Source organism: Chiloscyllium plagiosum, unplaced genomic scaffold (genome assembly GCF_037043375.1).
Source record: "Chiloscyllium plagiosum isolate Xiang-an unplaced genomic scaffold, Cpla_swu_hap1 HiC_scaffold_1, whole genome shotgun sequence".
NCBI lineage: Eukaryota > Metazoa > Chordata > Chondrichthyes > Orectolobiformes > Hemiscylliidae > Chiloscyllium > Chiloscyllium plagiosum.
The window spans coordinates 128,711,992-128,731,216 of NW_028270139.1; the positions used below are offsets into that span (position 1 = coordinate 128,711,992).

The 19,225-nt window shown below is 42.5% G+C and overlaps 1 protein-coding gene across 2 annotated transcripts in view; it reads right to left on the reverse strand.

Moving 5' to 3' along the window:
• dcc (DCC netrin 1 receptor) overlaps positions 1 to 19,225 on the reverse strand; it is a 1,326,174-nt gene that overhangs the window by 467,844 nt on the left and 839,105 nt on the right. For both annotated transcript variants that reach the window (XM_087994379.1, XM_087994329.1), the window contains exons 6-7: positions 12,609 to 12,763; positions 1,410 to 1,530 (exon numbers count right to left, since the gene is read on the reverse strand). In XM_087994379.1, the coding sequence (XP_087850505.1) occupies positions 1,410 to 1,530; positions 12,609 to 12,763 (276 nt within the window). The remainder of the gene's footprint in view (positions 1 to 1,409; positions 1,531 to 12,608; positions 12,764 to 19,225) is intronic.

The window sequence follows — 19,225 nt, forward strand, 5'->3', positions numbered from 1 at the left end:
TTTGGATTACGAGAGGAAACCAGAGCATCCGGAGGAAACTCACGCAGATACGGGGAGAATGTGCAAATTCCACACCGCCTTTGGTACAGTGAGGCAGCAGTGCTAACCACTGAGCCACCATGCCTTGTAGGCTGAGCACTTCAACTGTAGCGCCAAGAGAGTACTGCAATATTTTGTAGCACCAAGAGAGTATTGCGTCTTCTTTTGGATAAAAAATTAAACTGAGAAATTATATTACAATATTGATTCAAATTTCTTCTCATAACTGTTCATTTGTTACAGCCTACCTCAGTCCTACCCACTGACACTGAAAGCCCCGACCCAACATCCTTGTCAAATCTAAGCTCCCATTTTCCAATTAAAGATCTGAGAGCCTCAACCCATAATGTGACCAAACTGCCCAAGACTTTATCAATATACAGAGCAATCTGTGTGAAGTGCCACTGCTAACTGAATTCAATAAATAAAGAATTCAAGTCGAACATTTTTCTTAAATTAGACACTTTGTGCAAACAACTTGTGTAATATTGTGGTTTGAATTAATGTGTTGTATTATCGGTAAAGAGTTACTAACTGTAAAGTTATATTAATATATCTAAGCATTTAAGATGCCACATCAATCATTAGAGGTGGCATGGTAGCTCAGTGACGAGCACTGCTGCCTCACAGCACCAGCAACCTAGGTTCGATTTCAGTCTCGGGTGACTGTCTGTGTGGAGTTTACACATTCTCCCCGTGTTTGCGTGGGTTTCCTCTGGTTTCCTCACAGTCCAAAGATGTGCAGGTTAGGTGAATTGGCCATGCTAAATTGCCTGTAGTGTCCAGGGATGTGTTAGTTAGGGGTAAATGTAGGTGAATGGGTTTGGGTGGGATACTTTTCAGAGGGCCAGAGTGGACTTGTTGGGTTGAAGAGCCTGTTTCCATGCTGTAGGGATTCTATGATTCTGGACAGTCCCTGGGTTGTGAATGAGTTCTGTTCTTGAGCCTGTTCACAAGTTGACTTGTAAACAAGTCAGAACACAATGGAGGACAATATAAAAGAGCCACTCGCTAGTACAAGAAACATTCAGATCTTTAAAATTACACCCTGTTTGGGATCACATTTGTAAGTACCAGCATTCATAAGTTGGATGTTCATAAATCAAGGACCTGTTGGACTGCAGTGATTGTCCAGCTAGTGGGCAATAACGAGTCTAAATCTGCAGCATGCAGCTTGATCTGAGAAATACATTTAAAGAAACTTACAACGTTGTCTAAAAGAGCGATTACTTTGAACTTGTTACAAGATACAACAGAATGTAACAGCATTAATGATTCTTTCCTCCAAAACTATCACTTTGTCATTACAAAGGAAAAATAAAAACAAGAGTGAAAATTGCAGGGAAGTGTCAAGGATTGTGTTGTCTTACCGGGTTCTGGAATGATTAGCTGTCCGCAGGTCTGCACATTCCCAACATCATTCTCTGCCACACACTGGTAAAAACCCTCATCTGACTTCACCAGACCTAGTACCCGGAGGTTGCTGCCGCTCTATAATACAAAACAAATAGACAGAATACAAAATAATTTAACAGTTACAGCAAAGTCTTTGCATTCTAGAAACAAACCAAATAGAGTCATAATGTCATAGAGATGTCCAGCACGGAATCAGACCCTTCGGTCCAACCTGTCCATGCCAACCAGATATCCCAACCCAAACTAGTCCCATCTGCCAGCACCCAGCCCATATCCCTCCAAACCATTCCTATTCATATACCATCCAGATGCCTCTTAAATGTTGCAACTGAACCAGTCTCCACCACTTCCTCTGGCAACTCATTCCATACACGTACCACCCTCTGTGTGAAAAAGTTGTCCCTTAGGTCTCTTTCATATCTTTCCCCTCTCACCCTAAACCTATGCCCTCTAGTTCTGGACTCCCCTACCCCAGGGCAAAGACTTTGTCTATTTATCCTATCCATGCCCCTCATAATTTTGTAAACCTCTATAAGATCACCCCTCAGCCTCCGATGCTCCAAGGAAAACTGCCCCAGCCTGTTCAGCCTCTCCCTATAGCTCAAATCCTCCAACTCTGGCAACATCCTTGTAAATCTTTCCTGAACCATTTCAAGTTTCATAACACCTTTCCGATAGGAAGGAGACCAGAATTGCATGCAATATTCCAACAGTGGCCTAATCAATGTCCTGTACAGCCGCAACATGACCTTGCAACTCCTGTACTCAATACTCTGACCAATAAACGAAAGCATACCAAACGCCTTCTTCATTATCCTATCCACCTGCAACTAGGAGCTATGAACCTGCCCTCCAAGGTCTCTCTGTTCAGCAACACTCCCTAGGACCTTACCATTAAGTGTATAAGTGTGTCAACTTAGTTTGTTTTTTTAAATTGAGGAATCATTATTTACTCAAATAAATTCTGGATAAGTTGTTAAGTGGTTAAATAAACAGTGAAGGTACAGCTAAAAGATAACAGATCTTCGTACATGCTGTACCTTTTTCTGAACAAAACAGGTAGAAATCATGCCAGTTTAGTGACTGCACCCATTCTGTGCAGGTATTGTGTCTGCTACAAGTGAGTCCCTGGATCCACAGTCTTATTATTTCAGCCTCTCAGACAGCTTCTGAAAACAGAGCTTGTAAAGGTATTTAAGGCCTTGTGCCTGCTGGTGGACGTGAGGTAAAAATTATGAATGGGCAGCCAAGTCTTTAATCTGAAAAGTTTTTCTGAACTTGGATTGGGATAAGTACTCACTTCCAATTCTATAATCCTGATGATTCCTCCCTGCTGTCCTGCTGACTCTAACCCTATGTGGCACTTGCTGCTGGCCTGGTAGATGGCTCACCAATGATATTTCACAAGCATTAAGTGGTCTTTGAGAGAATCCCTGCCATCAGCAGAGTAGACGAAATGTAGATGAGGCTAAAGGTCTCAAAAGTCTGAAGTCAAATGCTAAAACATAACAGACACATATCAAAAACAAATTTAAATAATTGAACTGTTTTAACATATAATAAAAACTTAGCACCACACATGTACATGAAAGTGCTCAGCCTGGAGTATTATATCTGGACCTAATCCTCAGCTAGACGTTTTATTTGGCAACTCAGCATCCTCTTCGAATCTGATGTAAAGGACTTTTGTCAAGGACATTGAAATCATTACAGGCGGCCATAGTGTCCTGTCATACAAAGCAACTTAATTACAGAGGACAATAGAAAGATAGAAGGATTTTAAGAGCAAGTGTATCAGTAATTGTAGGAACATCCATCACTGATGGTGGAAACCAAGACGGAGAGACACAAGAGGCGAGAATTGGAGGAAGAAAAGTACTCGGCTGATGTGAGACATCATCGAGATAGATTCATACAGTGCAGAAAGGTCCTTTGGCCCATCAAGTCTGCACCGACATTTCAACCATTAAAAGCACACTAATCCCAATTGCCTGCGCTTGTCCCATATTGTTGAATGATATGATATTTGAAGTACTGATCCAAATATTTGTTAAAGGTTGTAAAGTTTCCAGCCTCCACTACCTTCCCAGGCAGCACATTCCAGATTGCACCACCCACTGAGTGAAAATGTTTTTTTTCCCAAAATGCCCTCTGAACCTCCTGCCCCTTACCCTAAAGCTATGCCCTCTTGTGATTGACCCTACACCCAAGGGGAACAACTGCTGTCTATTCATCCTGTCCATACCCCTCATAAGCTTATATACCTCAATCATGTCCCTTCTCAACCTACTCTGCTCCAAAGAAAAGAACCCAAGCCTATCTGGTCTTTCCTTATAGATGGATTTCTCCATCTCAGGCAACATTCTGGTGAACCTTCTCTGAACCTCCTCTAGTGCTACCGCATCCTTCCTGTTGTGAGGTGAGCAGAACTATACACAGTACTCTACTTGTGGCCTGATTAATGCTCTGTACAACTCCAACATTACCTCCTTGCTCTTATACTCTGTGCGACAACTGATGAAAGCAAGTGCCCAAATGCTTTCTTAACTATCCTATTCATGTGCTCTGCTGACTTCCAGAATCTGTGAATAATTACCACAAGATCCCCTCTGTTCCTTAAACCAACTAGTATTTAACGCCATTCATTAAATACTCCCTCATCTTGTTTATTTGCTCTGTAGTGTATCCCCTCGCACTTATCAAGGTTACATCCGCTTCTTCCTGTAACTTACAATCATCTTCTTTGTTATTGACCATTTTATCAATCTTGGTATCATTTGCAAATGTGCTAAATGTTCCCCCAACATTTTCATCTATATCATTTATATATTTAACAAACAATAAGTGTCCCAGTACTGATCCTTGTGTTACACTCGCACTGGATACCAGTCTCCTTTCACTCAAACAGATTTCTACACTATCTTTTGTGTTCTATAACTAAGCCAGTCTCTGATACATCTTGCTAAATTTCTCTAAAGTCATGTGCTTTAACCATCTCAATCAGTCTCCAATATGGGACCTTGTCAAAAGGGTTTGCTATATAAACTACATCAACAGAATTTCCCTCATCCACACACTTAATCACATTTTCAAAACATTCTAACATATTTGTTAAGCATGACCTCCCTCCGACAAAGTTATCCCTAATTAACCCATGCCTTTCCAAAAGGATATTAATTTGCTCCTTCAGAATTTTCTTCAGTAGTTTCCCTATCACTGTCGTGTGACTCACCAATCTGTAATTTCCTGGTTCATCACTACCACCCTTCTTAAAAGTTGGACAACATTAGCTATCCTCCAGTACTCTGGCACCTCTACGTGGTCAGAGAGGAATTCAACATCTGTGTCAGAGCTCTAGCAATTTCCTGCCTTGCCTCCCACAGCAGCCTGGGACACAATAAATTCCAACCAGGGGATTTGTCTAGAGACAAAAAAAATCTGCAATTGTTGGAATCCAAGGTAGATAAGCAGGAGAATGGAAGAACAGAGCAAGCCAGGCAGCATCAGGAGATGGAGAAGTCAATGTTTTGGGTGTAATCCTTCTTCAGGATTGGAGGTGGGTGTAAGGGGAGCTGCAGATAAAGGGGGTGGCAGGGACAGGTGGTGAGGTGGGGATAGGTGAAGACAGGTAGAGGGTACGACCTGGTTGGTCGATGGAAGGAATGAATCCAGTTGGTAGCCAGTAGGAAGGAGCAATGGAAGGGAGGGGCTGGGAAGGGAGTCAGGGGATGGAAAAGGAGGTTATTTGAAATTGGAGAACTCAATGTTGAATCCTCTGGGCTGTAAGACTGCCCAGGCGGAAGATGAGGTGTTGTTCCTCCAATTTGCATTAGATGAGGCCAAGGAAGGTCATGTCGAAAAGGAAGTGAGAAAGGATCTGTCTGTTTTAAGCTCAACATAACTTCCCATTTCTTATATCAAACTGTGCCAGTTCCTTGCAGTTCCTTTTCCTGAATTCCATATGTACATTCTCCTTTTCCAGAGTGAAGACCAAAGAGAAGTATTCATTTAACACCCTTCCAATATCCTGTGGCTTCATAGACAGGTTGTCCCTCTGGTCCCAGTGAGCCCTCAGATGCTGCCTGACCTGCTGTGCTTTGCCAGCACCACTCTAATCTAGACTCTGATCTCCAGCATCTGCAGTCCTCACTTTTGCCTTAAACGATCACCAGTCATTTCTCTCTAATGTCTCGTAAGACTTTACCTTTAATAAAGACCAAAAGAATTACAGATGATGTAAATCAGGAACAAAAACAGAAATTGCTGGAAAAGCTCAGCAGGTCTGGCAGTATCTGTGGAGGGAAATTAGAGTTAACATTTCAGGTCGAGTGACCCTTCCTCAGAACTTAGAACTGTGTTGGGTCACTCGGCCTGAAAGGTTAACTCTGATTTCTCTTCACAGATGCTGCCAGACCTACTGAGCTTTTCCAGCAATTTTTGTTTTTGTTTTGACTTTACCTTTACATTTATTTGAAAATGAACATGCACATTGGACCTCCATTTTGAAGTCTTCAAGTCAAGTCAAACTAGAATGCATCATTCACACATTTTGCTAACTTTTTTTTAATCTTCTGGGCTCTGAACTCTATCTGAAATGCAGGAACCACTCAATTGTAACAAATTGGACCTGGGTGTTTGAGATGGTAAGGTTTCCCAGCCTGACACTTGTACATCAGTATAGAAGAGATCACCATTGATGCTGTTGGTAAAAACAATGACTGCAGATGCTGGAAACCAGACTCTGGATTAGTGGTGCTGGAAGAGCACAGCAGTTCAGGCAGCATCCAAGGAGCTTCAAAATCGACGTTTCGGGCAAAAGTCCTTCATCAGGATGCTGGGTGACTCTCACCGTTATTGGTTGGCGGTGGCACTTTCACCTGTCATATCGGAAGATTTCTCATTTCAGAGAGCTGCTAGTCAAAATGATCACCCAATAGCCCTCCAGACCAAGCAGCAAGAGTCAATGCAATGGACAAGACAAGGAGCATTAAGACCCTGGGGTCCAGGTAAATGTGAGGGTCACAGTTTGGGGAATGAAGGTGATGCCTATTGGGAAGTTTAGGGATGGGATTGGCAAGCTGGCATGGTGGTGGGGGTGTGGCAACCTTAGAGGCTACAACTTGTTAAGTGGGCAGAAAGGGTGGTCATGTGGATGGAGTCTCCTGATGTTGAAGGGAGCTGATTGATTTCTGCATGCCCAAGGCCTGAGCAGGCTTGCTTCCTTGATACCTCCCCACTATCTGCCGAGCTCTTCCCATCAGGACGAGATTTAAGTCCTAGGTGAGAATCAGCCTTTAATGGTCACTAATTGGCCACTTTGGCCCCGAACAGATGTAGCCTTGCCTGTCCCACTGTAGAACTGTGGACAGGTCAGGGCGGGCTGGAGGACAAGTGGGAAGGCGACCATGGGGAATTTTGAAAATCCACCATGCAAAAATGTAGCCAATGGTTACAACAAAGGGGGAGGCTATTGAACCTATCACTTCCATGCCACTTCCTGCAAGCACGTGCCAGTGAGTCTCACTTTCCTGCCTTTCCACACAGCCCTCAAATTTTTTTTTTCCCATTATATAATTATTCCGCTTCCTTTTGGAAGCCATGACTGAACCACCTTCACAGCCTTCTGCAGGAATGAATTTGGCAGAATAATCACCCTCTGGCTGAAGAAACTGAGTTTAAATTTAAGCTGCACGGTAAAATTTGAGTCCAATCAGCAGAAAGTTAGGTTCGGCCTATAGATTGCGAGGTCAAAGACATTACGACTACGTCCGGATCTAATTCTTGCCACTCCCTCTATAAAAGGACTCTGAGTGTGTCTCCATTTTGAAGGCTGTGATGGTTCATAAAGGCAGTTCACCTCTATTTGTGGGCAAATTCAGAGAAACAATAAATGTTGACCGAGCCAGCGATTGCCAAATCCCATGAATGAATAAAAGAGAAACCATAATGTGGAGTAAAACATGGCATAGTACTAAAATGTTACAAAGCAAAACCTTATGGGGAATTTAATCCATCAACATGAATCCTATTTCAGAATCTATCATGAATTACTTGTCCTTTTGCCAGTACTTTCAAAGTTCTTCTTAAAATTAAAGAAATATGTCAGTTTGATGAAGATTAATTCAAACTACACAGATGAAAATGCAAAACAAGAAATCACAGTTAAGAAAAGTGAAATAGGATGCGATCTAATGTCCTTTACAGCTGAGTAAACAGTTTATCAAATGGGAATCAAACTTGGATTATGTCCAAGCCATTAACATCACTGTTGCTCTCTCCAGCTCATTGTTAAGAATGAAATTTTGGCTGGATGCCAGTGTTTCTATTGTCCCACTGAGAAATGAATCAGAGCTTTGCTGAGCCCAGTCTCGCCTTGCATTTCTGCCCTGGCAGTCAGGACTGCTTCCTGCTATCTCTAGCGACGCTGTTGTGTGAAGGTCCCAGCAAGCTGCCAAATTAAAGAGCAAGTGCCACAACTGGGACTTCAAAATCATCTCTCCTACTTTGCTGAGACCATTTTCATGGCGTGTAATTTTACAAGCACTAAGAGCCCTCCACTACCTCATGTCTTATGTGTGAGTGTGCGAACTAGAGCGATTCAAAAAGGACAGCTCATGGCCACCCTCTCAAGCACCTTGGAATGTTCTGAGGTAGTGAAATGTAATGTGCTGCTTAAATGCAAGCTCTTTTTTTTTAATACAGTCTTGAGTTTTTTGGAACTTTTCACATCATCAAAATGCTTCAGAATTAAATGGTAAGCTAATTAATAAACGTGAATACAACTAAATTTGAATGTGTTTATGCTGAGAAGAGACATTGTCCTTGTCGGCTTATGAAAGTTACTTACTGAGCGACCTTTTAGCAGCAATGTCAAAATGAAGGCAAATTATATTTCTTTTTGTCTTTCCTGATGCTATGCATTAACCCATTACATCAACATGCATAACATTTTGTGCATACAATGAAAGAAAATCTGAGGGAGCGACACAACTCTATTTTCTATCTCTTAGCAAAATTTCTATCCATCATATTCTTGCCCCTTTATCCTATAGGTTTCAGTTTTGTAATTATTCTTCCAATGGGGTTTAGCTATGCAAATCCTTGTGAAAGTCAATACATACAATATCAACTGTACTTCATCCATTCTCTCTGTTACCTCATGAAACAAATCTCCATGCAAAACCAAGTTCATGCAAATCCTTTATTGTTTGATCTTATCTAACCAACTGTTAGCCATCTGCTAAATTATTGTTTCTAAAAGCTTTCCCTATTGATGCTAAACTGACTGACCTGTCATTACACAAATGCAGAGAAAGCTGGAGAAACTCAGCAGGCCGGGCAGCATCTGTAGGGAGAGAAACAGAATTAAGAGTTAAGAAGAACAAAGAGAGGACACGAGCAGTCTTTAGCAAATAGATTAAAGGAGAACCCTAAAGCTTTCTATACATATGTGAGGAATAAAAGGATGATTAGGGTAGGAATAGGGCTAGTCAAAGACAGAAGTGGGAAGTTGAGTGTGGACCCTGTAGAGATCGGAGAGGTGCTAAATGAACATTTTTCATCGGTGTTCACTCAGGAAAAGGAAAATATTGTAGAGGACAAGAATGAGGTACGAGATATTAGACTAGAATGAATCGAGGTTAGCTACGCACAGGTGTTATCAATTCTAGAAGGAGTGAAAGTAGACAAACCCCCTCGGCCGGATGAGATTTATCCAAGGATTCTCTGGGAAGCTAGGGAGGAGATAGCAGAGCCTTTGTCTTTGATATTTGAGTTGTCATTGTCTACAGGTTTAGTACCTGAGGACTGGAGGATTGCAAATGTTGTACCATTGTTCAAGAAGTTCAGCTGAGATGACCCAGGTAATTATAGACCAGTGAGCCTTACTTCTGTTGTAGGAAAGGTTTTGGAAAGGATTATAAGAGATAAGATTTATAATCATCTAGCAAGCAACAATTTGATTTCAGATAGTCAACCTGGTATCGTCAAGGGTAGGTCGTGTCTCACAAACCTCATTGAGTTTTTTGAGAAGGTGGCCAAGTATGTAGATGAGGGGAGGGCAGTTGATGTGGTATAGATGGACTTCGGTAAAGCCTTTGATAAGATTCCACATGGTAGGCTGATGGAGAAAATGCAGAGGCATGGAATTGAGGGTGATTAAGCAGTTTGGATTAGAAACTGGCTTTCTGGAATAAGGCAGTGAGTGGTGGTTGATGGAAAATATTCAGTCTGGAGTCCAGTTACTAGTGGTGTGCCACAAGGATCTGTTTTGGGACCACTTCTGTTTGTCATTTTTATAAATGACTTAGACCCAGGCATAGATGGATGAATTAATAAATTTGCAGGTGACACTAAAGTCGGTCGAATAGTGGACAGTTTGGAAGAATGTTACAGGTTGCAGGGGGATTTGGATAAACTGCAGAATTGGGCTGAGAGGTGGCAAATGGAGTTCAATGCAGCTAAATGTGAGGTGATGCACTTTGGGAAGAATAACAGGAAGGCAGAGTACTGGGTCAATGGAAAGATTCTTGGTAGAGTGGATGTGCAGAGGGATCTTGGATAGATCCCTGAAAGTTGCCACCCAGGTGGATAGTGCTGTTAAGAAGGCATACAGTGTGTTAGGGTTCATTGGTAGAGGGATTGAGTTCCGGAACTGCAATATCACACTGTAACTATACAAAACGCTGATGCGGCCACACTTGGAATATTGTGCACAGTTCTGGTCGCCCCATTACAGGAAGGATGTGGAAGCATTGGAAAAGGTGCAGAGGAGATTTACCAGGATGTTGCCTGGTCTGGAGGGAAGGACTTATGAGGAAAGACTAAGAGAGACTTGGGTCTATTCTCATTGGAAAGAAGAAGGCTAAGGGGGGATTTGATAGAGACATACAAGATGATCAGAGGATTAGATAGGGTAGACAGTGAAATACTTTTTCCTGGGATGATGATGTCAGTGTGTACAAGGGGGCAGAACTACAAATAGAGGGGTGATAGATTTAAAACAGATGTCAGAGGAAAGTTCTTTACACAGAGAGTGGTAAGGGCGTGGAATGCCCTACCTGCTAATGTAGTCAACTCAGCCACATTAGGGAGATTTAAACAATCCTTAGATAAGCACATGGATGATTTTGGGATAGTGTAGGGGGATGAGCTGAGAATAGTTCACAGGTCGATGCAACATCGAGGGCCAAAGGGCCTGTTCTGCGCTGTATTGTTCTATGTTCTATGTTCCAATGTTTAGAGTCCGGTGTGAATCTTCAAAACTGAAAGGTTTGGAAAGTTTTTTTCTTATGCTTATTCCTGCCATTGTCAGGTTTATCTTCTTTTTTGAATAAGCATGGAATGCTTACAATTTTCTAGCTTTCCAAACTATTCCTCTATCTAAAAGAAGAATGTAACTGGACTGTCCACAATTTCAACCTTCCAAGCTTTTAATGTAATCTGTATGGCCTTGGTGAGTTAACCAGTGTCAACTTTCCAAGCACCTTCTCTTTGTTTAGTTTTGTTTATCTCAGCCTATATCTCAACTGATGAAGGGCTTTTGCCCGAAACGTTGATTTTCCTGCTCCTTGGATGCTGCCTGACCTGCTGTGCTTTTCCAGCACAACACTCTTGACTCTAATCTCCAGCATCTGCAGTACTCACTTTCGCCTATATCTCAACCGCAGCTTTGGCAAAGTGATATTGGTGGATGTGCAGGTAAAACTTTGATGGATGTGGAAGGCTCCTCTAACACACCAGATGGCCTCCTTCTTTAGAGACCGCAATTTCCCTTCCCACATGGTTAAAGATGCCCTCCAACGCATCTTGTCCACATTCCGCACCTCCGCCCTCAGACCCCACCCCTCCAACCATAACAATGACACTACGCCCCTGGTGCTCACCTTCCACCCTACCAACCTTCGCATAAACCAAATCATCCGCCAACATTTCTGCCACCTCCAAACAGACACCACCACCAGGGATATATTTCCCTCCCCACCCCTTTCCGCCTTCCGCAAAGACCGTTCCCTCCGTGATTACCTGGTCAGGTCCATGCCCCCCCCTACAACTCACCCTCCCATCCTGGCACCTTCCCCTGCCACTGCAGGAATTGCAAAACCTGCGCCCACACCTCCTCCCTCACCTCCATCCAAGGCCCTAAAGGAGCCTTCCACATCCATCAAAGTTTTATCTGCACATCCACCAATATCATTTATTGTATCCGTTGCTCTCGATGCGATCTCCTCTACATTAGGGAGACTGGACGCCTCCTAGCAGAGCGCTTTAGGGAACATCTCTGGGACACCCGCACCAATCAATCACACCGTCCTGTGGCCCAAAATTTCAACTCCCCCTCCCACTCTGCCGAGGATATGGAGGTCCTGGGCCTCCTTCACCGCCGCTCCCTCACCACCAGACGCCTGGAGGAAGAACGCCTCATCTTGCGCCTCGGAACACTTCAACCCCAGGGCATCAATGTGGACTTCAACAGTTTCCTCATTTCCCCTTCCCCCACCTCACCCCAGTCCCAAACTTCCAGCTCAGCACTGTCCCCATGACTTGTCCGACCTGCCTATCTTCTTTTCCACCCATCCACTCCACCCTCTCCTCCCTGACCTATCACCTTCTTCCCCTCCCCCACTCACCTATTGTACTCTATGCTACTTTCTCCCTACCCCTACCCTCCTCTCACTTATCTCTCCACCCTTCAGGATCTCTGCCTGTATTCCTGATGAAGGGCTTTTGCCCGAAACGTCGATTTTCCTTCTCCTTGGATGCTGCCTGAATTGCTGTGCTTTTCCAGCACCACTCTAATCTAGAGTCTGGTTTCCAGCATCTGCAGTCATTGTTTTTACCTAAACACCAACGCAAAGTATTCATTTGCAATCTCAGACATGCCTTCTTCCTAGGTCTCCATGTTGATCTCTAATGACACATTACTCTTCTGATAACCATTGTATTGTTGATAACACTCAAGAAAGCCTTTGCATTCTCTTCTGCTTTGAGCCACAATATATAAGCAAGCAGTTTTGCTCAGAATCAATAATCAATGCCGATGTTGTTCTGGTTAATTTAAATTGAAGCAAGACCAATGGAACAAGTCAAATTGAGCTTCAGCAGTGTTCGTTTCCCCACAAATCATGACAATGTCACTGAATAATATTGCTTACCACAATCTGAAAGTAATCACTTGGAATGACCACCTCTCCATTCTTTATCCATCTCACAGTAGGGACGGGCTTTCCGCTAACTGCACATTCAAACTCAATGTCCATACTCTCATAAGCGTAGAGGTTGGAAGGACGCTTTAGGAAGCTTGGAGGAACTGTAATGAAAAGATACAAGGGTAATTAGTTGAAAACAAGCAACAGCAATCACAACTTACAGGACCATCAATGTAATCAAACCTTCCATGGTGTTTCACAGCAACACAATCATGCAAAATTAGGTAGACACCAAAGTACATAAGGAGATATTAGATATATGTTATTACATTAATCTGGCAGGTAAAGCTAAGCTTAGTCATGTTGCAGTGAAAATACCACTTCATAAAAATCCATCACAATCACTGATGTCCTTGAGGGAAAGAAATCTGTCATAGTTACCTACATTTGCCTCCAAACTGATAGTAATGTGGTTGACCAGTCACAGCCATTTGAAATAGCCTAGCATGCCATTCAGTTCAAAGGCAATTGAGGATGGGAAAGAAAAACACATACTGGCTTTGTCAGTGATACTCATGCCCCTGAATGAATAGAACATAAAAAAGATTACCCTAAGCTTGGTGAAATTGGTTATTTCACAGCACGTCCTACAGGAGGTGAAAGAGTTAAACAGGCAGTGAGGATGCAAGAGCTGACTGTAGAATTTAGGGACTTAATAAATCAAAAATAATTAAATAACAGTGTGTAGAATCACACACACACACACACACACACACACACACACACACACACACACACACACACACACACACACACACACACACACACACACACACACACACACACACACACACACACACACACACACACACACACACACACACACACGTGATGGAAAACTAATATATCTTTCAGGTTTTGCCCACAAGGCAATTTCGACACAACATGCACCAGTGATTTCCTGATAAGCATGTATCAGTTTCCTACTATTTGTTTCCATATGTTTTACGTTGTTGCATTGCATTGGGATACACTTGCCAGGTTAGCCTTAACAAACAGCACAAACTGAATGGCCTCCTTCTATGCTGTAAATAGTTGTGCGAATAGAGGAACACTGAGAATAAGGACCATACTGATCGAAATTCATTTCTAAATAGTCACTGCCCTCATTTGCTTTTTAATCAAATTAGAGCCATATGTAAAAGTAGTGCATATAGGAATATTGTAAAATGCCTAAAAGATTCAGCGATGAACTTTGCTTGGCAGGATTTCTTTAACTCAGATTTTTTTACTTATTTCTCCATCTCTCATTTCACTATGAATCATTGTCTTTCCTTCATTTTTTACATTTCAGTGAAGGTTTCTGGAATGGGGTTTTGCCTTTTTCATGATTTTCACTTCTGTAAGTTAAGCATGAAGGAAATCCAATGAAGCAGAGATGACAAGACATGTCTTCACTTCACCAGGAGATAATGTTAAAAATTATCCACCAAGACACAATTTATTTGAATTGGATTATGCTTAATTTAAGGATTTCTATACACTGCAGATAGTAACAAAATCTTTTCGCCACTGCCAATTAATAATGAATTCTCCAATTCAATCTAAAGAAAACCAATTCAATACACTTTAAAACTAAAACCAATATTTTGCACAAAATTGATTACACTGTCTCTGGATAACAACTGACAGTGGATTAATGCTGAAAACATTGAGCTATAACAAATGGATAATTGGGTAATATTTTATGCTTGGATCAGGGATTCTGTACTGTCCTTGGACAGGTAAATGTTTATCTAGTATCATCTGTACGTTTAACAAGACAGATTTATTTAAAGAAGCTGCCATTTTCCTGAAAATGTCTTTGGGAAACCATTTGTTTTCTGAGGGAATCGAGAGAAAAATGGTACATCATGGTGACATTGTAGCCACAATTGACACAACAGCAACTTGACAGGTAATTCTTTTTGTGCAGTGTTTTTTTAATTCATTCACTCACAAAATGTGGGTGTTGGTGGTAGGGCCAGCATTTATTTCTCATCCCAAGTTGCCCTTGATATAATGGTAGTGAGCTGCCCTCTAGAACTGTTGTAGTCAATTAGTAGACTATAGTACCATCTAGGAGGAAGTCTCAGGATTTTGACCCAGTGACACTGAGGGAAAGCCAATACTTCTCCAAGTCAGGATGGCAAGTGGCTTAGAAGAGAACTTGCAGCTTGTAGTGTTTCCATGTATCTGTTGTCTTTGTCCATTTGGATGATAGTGGTCGTGGGTTTGGAAGATGCTGTCAAAGGAATCTTGGTATATTTCTACAGTGCATCTTACACTTTGCTGTCAGTGGTGGATGCTGGTGGATGTAATATCAATCAGGCTGGCAGTTTTATCCTGGATGGTGTCAAACTCTTGAACCCACCCAGGCAAGTTGTGACTATTACATCACACTTATACCAATATACCGGCCACTGCAGCAGACAGCTGGAACTGACAACCGGAAGCGGCAAAGACAAACCACTATAAATGCCGGAGGAAACAACACAGAAGTGCTTCACAGGAGGCTCCCAAGCACTGAGGATGTCACCTAGACAGGGGACGAAACGTCTGCAACACAAATTCCCAGCTCAGCGAACAGAACCACAATAACGAGCACCAGAGCTACAAATTTTCTCACAAACTTTGAACCTCACACTCCTGACTTGTGTCTGGTAGTTAGTAGACAGGTTCTGGGGAATTCAAGGCTGAATTACACACTGCAAGATTTCTAGCTTCAGATCTGCTCTTGTAGCCATTGTATTTATATGGCAAGTACAATTCAATTTCTGCTCAATGGTAACCCCAAGGGTGTAGCTGATGGTGACACCATTCAATGTCAAGGAGTCATGGTTAGTTTCTCTCTTGTTGGAAACGGTCATTACCTGACACTTGTATGGTATGAATGTTACTTGTCACTTGTCAGCCCAAACCTGAATATGGTCCAGGTCTTCCTGCATTTGGGAATGGTCTGCTTCAGTACCTGAGGAGTAATGGATGGTGCAGAACACTGAGCAATCATTAGCAAACATCCCCACTTCTGACCTAATATCAGACAGAAGCAGTTGGAAGTGGTTGGGCCGAGGGCAATACACTGAAGAACATCTGCAGAGATGATCTGGAGCTGAGATGACTGACCTCCAACAACCACAACCATCTTCCTAAGTGCCAGATATGATTCCAAACAGTGGAGAATTTTCCATCTGCTTCCTATTGAATCCAGTTTTGCTAGGGCTCCTTGATGCTGCACTCAGTCAAATGCAGTTTTGATGTCAAGGGTTTTCAGCTTTACCTCACCTCTGGATTTCAGCTCTTTTATCCATGTTTTAACTAATGGTGTACTGAGATCAGGAGCTGAGTGGCCCTGGCAGAACCCAAACTGAGAATCACTGAGCAGGTTATTACTGAGCAGATAGCAGATAGAGTAGAATAATGGGGTGGTAACTGGCCCAGTTGAATTTGTCCTGGTGCTTGAGTATAGGAATTACTTGAGCAATTTTACATATTATCAGATAAATGCTAATGATGCAGATGTACTGGAACAGCTTGACTAGGGGAGTGGCAAATTTTAGAGTATAAATTTTCAGTGGTATTGCCCGAATGGTGTCAGGGTGCACAGCCGTTTAGAATCCAATGCCTTGAGCACCTCCTTGATGTCATGTGATGACCAGCATCTGTGATGTGGGCACTGAAGGTTTACACACTGTCCATATAAGGTGACAAAGTCAGTAAATCCATGAGGTAGGGCAACATTTAGAGTGGAATCTTATCACCCACTGTACAACATGGGAAATGGCTGGGAAAGTGGGAGAATTATGTGATATCAGCAGAAATGAGATCTCTGACATCAAGACCAAGAAATCCAATTTACCAAGCAGCCAAAACTAATTAGAGTCATAGAGTCATAGAGATGTTCAGCATGGAAACAGACCCTTCGGTCCAACCCATCCATGCCGACCAGCTATCCCAACCCAATTTAGTTCCACCTGCCAGCATCTTATTTATATCCAGTTTCCCATTCTCCCACCTGCTGGATTGAAGCCAGATGGTGACAATTCCTCACATGGAAGTCAGAGCAGTAACCTAGCAACTCTGACTCATCATTTGCTCTTCTGTACATGAACCTCAGCACCAGTCACCAAAATCTCAGGCCATGCTCCACCAGCAGTGACTGCGTACACTCGACATCCACTAGGACCTCCAAGTGTCCATTGACAAAGCCTGGTGCCAGTTTCTGTCTGCCTGACATGTCGGGGCAATTGACAGCATCCGAGCAGAGCACTACGGACTACTGGTGCTTGATCGGGTACATGGGTACCCGGTCCACATCCCTCCAAACCCTTCCTATTCATATACCCATCCAAATGCCTCTTAAATGTTGCAATTGTACCAGCCTCCACCACATTCTCTGGCAGCTCATTCCATACGTGTACCACATACGTTGCCCCTTTTATATCTTTCCCCTCTCACCCTAACCCGATGCCCTCTAGTTCTGGACTCACCCACACCAGAGAAAAGACTTTGTCTATTTATCCTATCCATGCCCCTCATAATTTTGTAAACCTCTATAAACCTCAGCCTCCGATGCTCCAGGGAAAACAGCCCCAGCCTTTTCAGCCTCTCCCTATAGCTCAAATCCTCCAACCCTGACAACATCCTTGTAAATCTTTTCTGAACCATTTCAAGTTTCACAATATCTTTCCGATTGGAAGAAGATCAGAATTACACGCAATATTCCAAAACTGGCCTAACCAATGTCCTGTACAGCCACAACATGACCTCCCAACGCCTGCACTCAATACTCTGACCAATAAAAGAAAGCATACCAAATGCCCTCTTCACTATCCTATCTACCTGCAACTCCACTTTCAAGGGGCTATGAACCTGCACTCCAAGGTCTCTTTGTCCAGCAACACTCACGAGGATCTTACCATTAAGCGTATAAGTCCTGCTGAGATTTGCTTTCCCAAAATGCAGCACCTCGCATTTATCTGAATTAAACTCCATCTGCCACTTCTCATTGGCCCATCTGGTCAAGATCCTGTTGTAATCTGAGGTAACCTTCTTTACTGTCCACTACACCTCCAATTTTGGTGTCATCTGCAAATTTACTGAGGCCTTTTTGCATGCATTAACATTACACTATTAAATCTTTTCATCTTATTTATATCCAGTTTCCCATTCTCCCACCTGCTGGATTGAAGCCAGATGGTGACAATTCCTCACATGGAAGTCAGAGCAGTAACCTAGCAACTCTGACTCATCATTTGCTCTTCTGTACATGAACCTCAGCACCAGTCACCAAAATCTCAGGCCATGCTCCACCAGCAGTGACTGCGTACACTCGACATCCACCAGGACCTCCAAGTGTCCATTGACAAAGCCTGGTGCCAGTTTCTGTCTGCCTGACATGTCGGGGCAATTGACAGCATCCGAGCAGAGCACTACGGACTACTGGTGCTTGATCGGGTACATGGCTGGTCTTTAAAGATGCCAGGAATCTCTGGAAGTCCAACATAGTTCCATCTGTGGAAAGTTGGACAGTACAATGACCGGGCAGCCATACAGGTGTCATACTGTATGCTGTGAAGATAATCAGGTGAGTTTGGAAAGTTAGCATTAAAAAACCTGCCAGAGCTCACAAAGAGAAACCCTCTATGAAACTTGACAAAATTGGCACCTAGCCATTTCTGATGAAACTCAGCCCTATTGTTAAGAGGTGCCAAGCTAAACAATTATGTCTCTTCTTCTTCTTCTCCTGGTTTCACCATTTCTGTGGTAGTTGCTCAACTAAAACCCCAATGATCACAATTAATTATGTTTGGCCAATGAAGAAACATAATGAAGGTCCAGTGCAAGGTAAATCACTGAACTATTCTGAGATTCTATTAGGATTGTTAAATTGGGTTCTACATAAGGGAATGAACTAAATGGACTGTATGATTTTGCTCATTGGCATTTATCTTTGTGGAATTAATCTGGCTAAAAATGCATTTTTGTTTCTTTTATTGTGTCATATTACATTTGGTATTATCACACTGAGTTTGGTATTATCAGACTGATTTCACTTGTTTTGAACCGTAAGCCCCGAATGCAAACACTAGATCACTCAGAGACAAATCTTTAAAATATTTCATGAGATTTCTTTACAAATAAGTTCAACTGGGAGCTCATCTAAGTTCATGCAAAGCATTTAGACTTGCCTTATCCAAGTCAAATTTGAAATGTGTTCCTGAGCTTATTTGTTCAATTGGAAACCATGGGAGACAAATTGTATGAAAAGTCTGCAATGACCAAGGTTGGTATTCAGGCAAACACAAGGGATGCAACAACTATCATTTTATCCTCCTTCTTTCTCAGTGTTCAAAGGCCCCAAACACTTCAACCAGGTGAAACAGCAATTTGCTTGCACTTCATTCAATTTAGTATACTGAACTTGCTGCTTATGCAGGATGGGCTTCTCTACACTGGGGATAGTAAATGCAGATTGGGTGAGTGCTTTTCAGAACATCTTCTTTCAGTCCACTAGTATGATCCTGAGCTCTGAGCAGCCTGTTGTTTTAATTCTCCTATTTACTGGCACTTTTGATCTTTGA